Source organism: Hibiscus syriacus, unplaced genomic scaffold (assembly GCF_006381635.1).
Source record: "Hibiscus syriacus cultivar Baekdansim isolate YM2019G1 unplaced genomic scaffold, ASM638163v2 tig00000916_pilon, whole genome shotgun sequence".
Classification (NCBI taxonomy): domain Eukaryota; kingdom Viridiplantae; phylum Streptophyta; class Magnoliopsida; order Malvales; family Malvaceae; genus Hibiscus; species Hibiscus syriacus.
The window spans coordinates 887,517-895,797 of record NW_024061833.1 but is presented as its reverse complement, the minus strand read 5'-3'; the positions used below and the strand labels follow the sequence as shown (position 1 = coordinate 895,797).

Sequence of the window (8,281 nt, the reverse complement as noted above, 5' to 3'; positions counted from 1 at the left end):
CACAGAGCCATCCCGTCAACTTGCTGTCGAGTTGGAGTACTGTGTTTGTCCAAAGGTAAAATTATGGTATCAAAGAATAGTGGAACATTAATGATTATATTAAAGTAATAATATTTTTGTTGACGAAACTATTCAAAGCTTTGACAATGAGAGACCAAAAGACCTAATCAAAAAGACTACGACCTCCTTGATAGGATATATATATATATATATACACTTTCCGCTAGTGCTATGAGATTGGCAGATGAACATGAACGCATTGCAGAATGGAAATAAATATTTGCAAACACCTTTTTTTACTACATATGAGAAAGTACAAATTTCAGCTTTGCCATTTTATTTGAACAAACACTATATACATCCTTACAAAGGAACTTATTACAGCAGCAAATACAGATAAAAACGTGAAACTATTACTCGAGAGCTGGTTTATGGCTTATTTCGAATTACCTGTCTACGATCTTCGCTGCTACTAGTTGTTTTCCGTTACCTCGTTGGACCTAGCAACTTCGTTCAGGTTTTACTTGGTGATTGTTTAATTAGTCAACAGCAATTTCCTCTTGGAGTCATCAGATTCTTCGATCTTTGCAAACCTTCCATGGATCCTCGGTTGACTGTCAGCAAGAGCCTTCCTGCAAGCATACTAGGCGAAGAAAACCTTATTATTGAGCTTTCGTTATAGATGTCCTACGGACTGTCAGATATGGAATATGAATAATAACCATGAAGTCTGCACGTCTTGCCAAAAGCATAAGCAATAAGTTAAAGCAATTGACGATGTCGGCAGGGACGGAACAACTTTAGTTTTTTTACCTTGATTTTCCTTCCGAAATTCCTCTTCGTCTTCTTGTTCCTGTATCTGGAGAGCTTTTCCCTTCGATCTTCTGTAGAACAGCTGCTGATGGTTAGTGGCCTCTCGACGGGAGAATGGGTGATGCTCACATTACCATTGCCGAGTGTCTGTCATAAAAATTCAGTATCAACAAGTGTCGTCATATTACCAGCAGCTGACTCACATAATCATTTTTACGAATTATTAGAATTTAATTGCAAAGCAGGATCCACATCTTCCTGGTGTGATCTGAAAAGAGATAAACACTGTTTTGTTCATAACCTGATGGCTTTGTCCTTAGGTTAGTTTTTCAGCTTCCGGCAGAAAAGCACGGCAGAAGCTGAAAACTGAATAGCATGGACAGTAAGTAGAAAGTACCTCCTTTAATTAGACAAGGTCCAGGAAATCAAGGAAGATGCTCTTAAAATTCTCAAATCTGGCGCATCATCTATCTAAAAAAGTCTAAACACAGGATTAATTTTTAGAAAGGAAAAAATGTGCCCACAAATGCCGACAAAAAACTAATAGCTTCGACATCAGTCACCGAAGAAGCGAAATATAGAAATACAACATAAAGATAATTAAGGCTGACCTTTATATCTCCTTCACTAAATGCTCTCCTCATTGTATAAACAGAACCAAAATCCATTACAGAGAACTCCCGAAAACTAGGCTCGATTGCAGCCCCTTGCACAGATCCCATTGAACTTAAAGAGCCCGAGCTCACGCTTTTCTGGAACGATGCATCACCGAGCACTTCATTTTCTTGATTTTGGCTTTCATCTATCTTCACAATAGGAGTCCCAAAATCCAGGACCACAGCCAGTGGCGCTTCTATTGCTGCTTCTGCCATTAGATCCTTCTCACACTCATAGAGAACCTCTAGAAGCTGGTCATTTGGAAATGATTCGATACCTGCAGCCTTAAGTCCTGAAGTAATGACATCTTCACCATAAGAGAATAAGGAGATGGGTGCAGTCACTGGATCAAGGCCCACAATCGGTTCTTCGATGATGGGTTCTAGAGCTTTGAACATATCAACTTCTCCTTCAAGGTTATATTCAGTTGCGGAGGTCTGAACCATGTCGTTCTACATCATGCAATAAAAGATAAAGGCAGACTGAGAAACAAGAACAATCAACTGTAAAACATGATCTTTAGCTGAAAGCAAAAGAGGTAAAAACTATAATTCAGTATGGGAGAAACAAACTTCGCTTTCGTCACTCGAGACGTACTCTAGTCAACTCCAGATAGATAAAACAATGCTACCCAACATAAGAGTTCAGGTTAACATTTTTTCCTTTTCATCGGTAAACAGTCTTATCCTATAGAAAGTCTGCTACAAATGAATTGCTTATCATCATCATCATCATCAGACAAGTTAAACTCGAAGGTTCTACGGAAAATATCTTGAACCTAATAAACAAATTACTAATAGCAATCAAACTGATAATCAATTTCAAAACTTTCTCAACAAATATCAGTTCTTCTGGCAATGTGATGAATATTTATCAGAGATATTCACAATTCACACCAACAATTTTAAGTGTAATTTTAATTTTTCACTTTCCACACCAACTCAATATGAACTTCAAGTACTTGAAAACACTAAAAAATTTGTGGGTTTTTCTATCTTTTTCAATCTCTCTGTAAAAGTGGAAAACCCTTTCACACTTAGAAGTTGAAGAAAATGAAAGAAATCTTCAAGAACACGGAACTCAGGGTATTGAAAGATCATTTTCCAATCATATCCTACCAATTTCTTTGTTTGGTTTCCTTTTCGTGGTCCAGCATGTACAGATTATTTTCTATATTATTATTTTTTCCATTTCAGCCTTGTTTGGTTGCTGAGAAAGTGTTTTAAGAGAATAAAGTAACCGGAATCTTTCCTTTTAAGAGAACCGAAAAGGCATAAAAATGAAGGCTGAAGCTTCCAAAATACTTCTTTTTAACACGGAAAATCACTCAATATCTTGAAATTTTAACAGGAAAAACAACATTTTCACCATTGAAGCAAAGATAAAAGAGCACCGACTTCCTGAAATGGAGGCAATCAAAGCTAAAACTCACTTCAGAACTAGAACGAATCAGACAAATGGAAATCACCCAAAGGAAACCAAAGCAATGGAACCAAATCAAAAACAAAGATTGAGATAATGAATATACCATTGAGGCATTGGGTTTCTGGGTTTTGCAGTACTCTTCGAAAGGCTCAAAATCTTGAGAAAAGTTCTGCATGTAGGGAAAAAACAGCCCAGTCTCTGCATACATTTCTAACCCACGAAAATTACAACCTTTTACTTCGATTCTTCGGTGGAAAAAAACAGGACTTTCTTTCACTCACTCAACGAAGAAGAGATGTTTAATTCAGTAGAAAACAGAGTTCCGTGTTAGAGCAAAATATTAAATATCTAAATATTTCATAGCACCCTACAGATGCTTTCGAGATAAATTCGGGTTGGTCTTGGCTATTCAATGACCTGGGAAGCAAGAATTTGTATACTTATGTGTTTGGGTGAGAGAATAGAAGATTATAATTGAGAATATGATTATCGATGGAAATAATATTACTGGAAATATTATATTTTGTGTTTTATTTGTTTATTGGAAATGTAAAATTATAATATTTAATTAAATGAATAAAAGATTATTAAAATATATATTTTATCAAATTGTCTTTATTATATATTTGTTTTTTTAGTAAGATGAATTTTACTATAATATTATTATAATTAATTTATATATTTTATTTAAAAATATTAAATTCATAAAATTTATATAATTTTTTTTACAAAATAAAAAAGATAAATATATTTAATGAAAGGGTAAAATTTTATTTTAAACTCTAAACTTTTTATAAAATTCTAATTATGGTCTTTTTTTTATAAATCTAAAATAATTTAAGAATAAATTTGTAATTTAATATTCGTAAAATTTTTATTATTCAACGACAAAGAATGATATTTTTGAAAAATATTTAAGGATATTTTAGTCCAAAACATCGGTAATCCAACAATACCTAAGGGAAGAGGATAATCACATTTCCGATAATATATCCCAAAATACCACGATTAAAAATAAAAAATTACCAAAAAAATATGATTAAAAGCCAACAAAACTGGAGAATGATATTTCATTCTCTCAATAATCCAATATTGCCTATGCCAAAATCCCTTATAATCATCCTCAGACGTACTATTAAATTATTAGTACAATTTTAAGAATTTTTTTAAGGGAAAAAAGAAAAGTGATGGAACAAAAAGGTAATATATTGTGAAATGTTGTTTATTGATTAATGATTATATTACACGTTAATTGATTTTAATAGTTAAAATAAATATTTTTTATTAATATATGATAAATATAAAGTAATATATATTTAAAGATAGTTTTATTTTATTGACATTAAACTCTCGTATTCAGAATATCAAAAAATAATAATAATTGATTTATTATAAGGTCTCGTGCATAAATATAAAAAAAATATTATTTTTTAAAAATTTTAGTTCAAAAAATTATGTCTGTAGAATATTTTTACGTTGTCAATGTTATAAAATATTCTTAATATATATTACTTTATATTTATCTTTTCTTATTAAAAATGCTATCAATAATATATTAAATATAATAAATTTTGAAATATTTATTTAAATATTAAATTATTTTTATTTTTATCACTTGATTCATATATGTCTAGCGACAGCATAAAAAACTTGTTGTTTTAAGATTATTTTAGTTATGGATTTTTCCTCAAACTTTAAACTTTTTTTAATAGTCGGATCCTTATTTTTCATCATTTGATGGTATATTTACAATATAGTTGTTAATAAATATTTTTTTCTTTCCTTTTTTTCCTTAATTTGATTTTTTTTTCAAAATCCTCATGAAATTGACAAAACTCAAATTAAAGTTTTAATTTATTTTATATTGATCTATTATTTTTACTATTTAATCGGTATGAAATCAAGATATAATATTTTCCTTGTTATTGACCTTCTTACTGTTTTGATTTACGAAAAATATTCTAACACCATCAATCAAAGAGAGTTTAAAAATTCTAAATTTGAGAGGAAAATTTCAAAGTTTTTATACGTGTTTATCGTAATAATTCAAACGGATTAGACATTTAACTATTGATTGATAAAAAAAGAATATTTCAAAAATTGAATTATCAAATAAAAAATTCAATATTTAATAACCAAAACAGAAACATTAACAAAATTATTAAATTAATAATTAATTAACTCAAATAATTTACGTTTACTTTGGAAATAAAACCGTTTGTTTTATTCTCCACTTTGTTTGCTAACGAAAACTATCACTTATCTAAACATCAGTATTTACTCTAAAAAAAAGTGGTATTAAACTCTGTTATTTTATATTATAGTTATTTTTATAATATTTTCATGTAATATCTCGATTATTTTTTTTCCTCAAACGGAGATTTATAAACACCTGGAAAGTATTAATTTTGTTTGAAAGTTATATATTGCATTGGTGAACATTCTATTTTTATTTTGGAATTGATTTATATCAATATCGATCTTTGTCGGTTTGCTTCGATATAATTTTTAAATTTGATGGTATTTTAAAGTATTTTTATATTTATATTTATAAAATTAATAAAAAATACATATTTATAAAATTTAATAAAAAATATTATATATATATATATATTTGTCACAATTAAGATATTGATAAAAGAGAATACTTTATATAAATAAAATATAAATTTATTTAATGAATAATTACAAAAGTAGTAAATGTTTTGTATACGTGTCTACGAAGTGGTAAATCAATTTAGTTTGATTAGATCTATTAAAGTTTTTGAATAATTTATTTTAATTCGATTTAATTCTTGATTTTTCTATTTTAATTCAAATCTAATTTTAAGAATCTTGTTTACTTTACTCTAATTCGAGACAATATAGTTATTCTATATGAATAAAATATAAAACTAACTAAAATGTTATATAATGTAAATGTTTAACCTGTTAACAGGTAAATAAATAAAACAATAGAAATAATAACATGTAGTAAAGTGGGTTGGAGCGGTGATCCATATAATATGCATATGCAATACCCATTTTAAATTAGTTGATGAATGAATTTGATATTGATAATTATATTAGAAAGAGTAGATTAACACCACGTCTAACTTTTTATAGAAGTCGTTAATTTTATTAAAAACAGAAAATATTCAAATTACAATAAAATTTATAACCAAAACTGTAAACTAAACATAAGATATTTTCATAAACACAAGAAAACTGTTGAAAACATTTTGAAATTTTGATATAACAAATTAAGTTAAATGAATTTTAAGATTTTCCAAAATGATTTTCTAAGTATATTCGATATAATTATTCGAATATCAAAACATTACTTCAAATATTTCAAAAATCATTTTTAATCCTTACTTAAGTGTAAAATTAAGTTTTAATCTTAAAACAATTTCAAAATAATCTTTCAAAGTATTTCGAACCATTTCAAAGTCAAAAATTTCAGATTGCTCAGAGGGAACCGATCCCCCCCAAGGGGGTACCGATTCCCCCCTGAATGGTTTGGCTCCGAGATTTCCAGAATGCTCGGAGGGAACCGATTCCCCCATAGGGGTACCAATTCCCCCCTGTTCAACGGTCGAAATATTTGAATTTTACACTTAGGGAACCGATTCCCTATGAGGGGGAACCAATTCCCCCCACGCTCCAAGCATTTTTATTAAATGTTTTCACACTTAAACGGCTATATTATCTTCATTAATTATCCCCAATGTTCAGAAGTGATTCAAGGTGTATTTAAACAAGTTCTGAAGCCCTTGATCAACAAGAAATCATAGAGAAACAAGAGAGAAAGCATCAAACACCAAGTTTGTGCAAATCAAGCCAATTTTCCTTTCAATATTCATTTTGCTTTCAAGAACACCATTTGTGCTCATTTGTAATTATCTTTGAGTGTTATTTTCTTGTTCTAGAATTGTGCAAACATCTTACCTTGTGAGGTTTTCCTTGTAAGTTTGCAAATTTGTAATCTTCTCTTTGGGAAAGAGTGTTCTCAATAATTGAGGTATATTCTTGAGGGTGTTGTAAGGTTATCTCTTTGGCCTCAAAAGAAAGAACAAATTAGTGAATTTGTTGGAAAATCCTTAGTGTGGATAGCTAAGGTAGTGGACGTAGACTTTGATTGAGAAAGTCGAACCACTCTAAATCGCTGTGCAATTACTTTCAATTTTCTGTAAAAGCTTCCACCAAATTTTTAATTGCCAATTCGCCCCCCTCTTGGCCAAATCCGTCAATCGATTAACTCAACAAAAACTAACCACTTAAGGTTACACGATCTGACTGTATCGGTAAACGAATAACAAAAGGAGATGAACCTATTGAAAGGCTATCGATAAACTACAAATCAAAATCGAGCGACGTGAAAATACTATCCACGAACGCAAATCGTGTATCCAAATTTAATATGAGGGTCCAAAGTAGGGATAATCAACATGATAACAAATAAGTGCCATCTTGATTAGTCACGACAATGTCAACTCCAACTATAAAAATAGAATAAACGAAAACAACGGTTAAATGGTCGAAAACGTGCCATAAATGCATAATTATTAAAAAAAGAAAAACAACAACAACAAAGATACGTTATAATAAACAGAGGAAAAACAATGAATACCAACAGTCGATGATCAGCACCAGGGTCGGTGCCATCGCGGATCATAAGGATGAAGAAGAAAAAGACTAGCGGCGACTAAAGAAAAAAAGAGAAAATTTTCACTAACTTGTTTTTAAAATAACAATGTCTATGTAGACACTCATTTTCGCCCCAATCTTTTGTTAATATTTTTATATTATTATTATTATTATTTATCTATTTTTATTTCAGGGCCTAGTTATAACGGGGCTAATCGACCTAAACTCTAGGCCAATAGAACCTAAAATAATTAGGGTTTCCAACTTCTACTACTGCCACTGTCAACCAGTGCTTCTCGTCACTGCCCGTCATCGGTGAAGTCATTCCCGTTATCGTCACTGTGTCATTGTCATTATCTCTGCAAACAGTGAAGAAACAAATCAGTTTAAATCTACACTAAACCCATTCAAAAAATAAGTTAAATCTTGAGAAATATGGGATGCTAACTATCCGGTTTAGGAGAAATCATGCCCCTATGAAGAAGCCTCATCGAATCATCACCAAACACACAAGGAATTTAGACATATAACATAAAAAGATGAGGGAATTCGGTTGGGAGCGAGAGAAAAAGATAAAATAAAAAACAGAGGGGAAACAATTCTAAAAAAGAGAGGAAAGGAACCATTCAAAAAAAGAAAAAGAAAAGAAAGAAGAACATGAAAAAAAAAGAAAGTTTACCCCACGATTTTGTGTCTTCGTTTGCCGGAGTTGAAAATAGATTCAAAGCATCAAAAGGTAGTATTTTTTGGGATTTTC

General features: G+C 30.3%; 1 protein-coding gene across 1 annotated transcript; it reads right to left on the bottom strand.

The window, feature by feature from the left end:
• Window positions 1-279: 279 nt before the first annotated feature.
• LOC120117494 (zinc finger protein CONSTANS-like) lies at window positions 280-3,301 on the bottom strand. The gene is made up of 4 exons (XM_039137767.1): window positions 2,999-3,301; window positions 1,425-1,922; window positions 814-960; window positions 280-643 (listed from the first exon to the last, which is right to left on the bottom strand). Exons 1-4 carry the CDS (start codon window positions 3,101-3,103, stop codon window positions 536-538), a joined length of 858 nt encoding a protein of 285 aa, XP_038993698.1. The 5' UTR covers window positions 3,104-3,301; the 3' UTR covers window positions 280-535.
• Window positions 3,302-8,281: the final 4,980 nt, after the last annotated feature.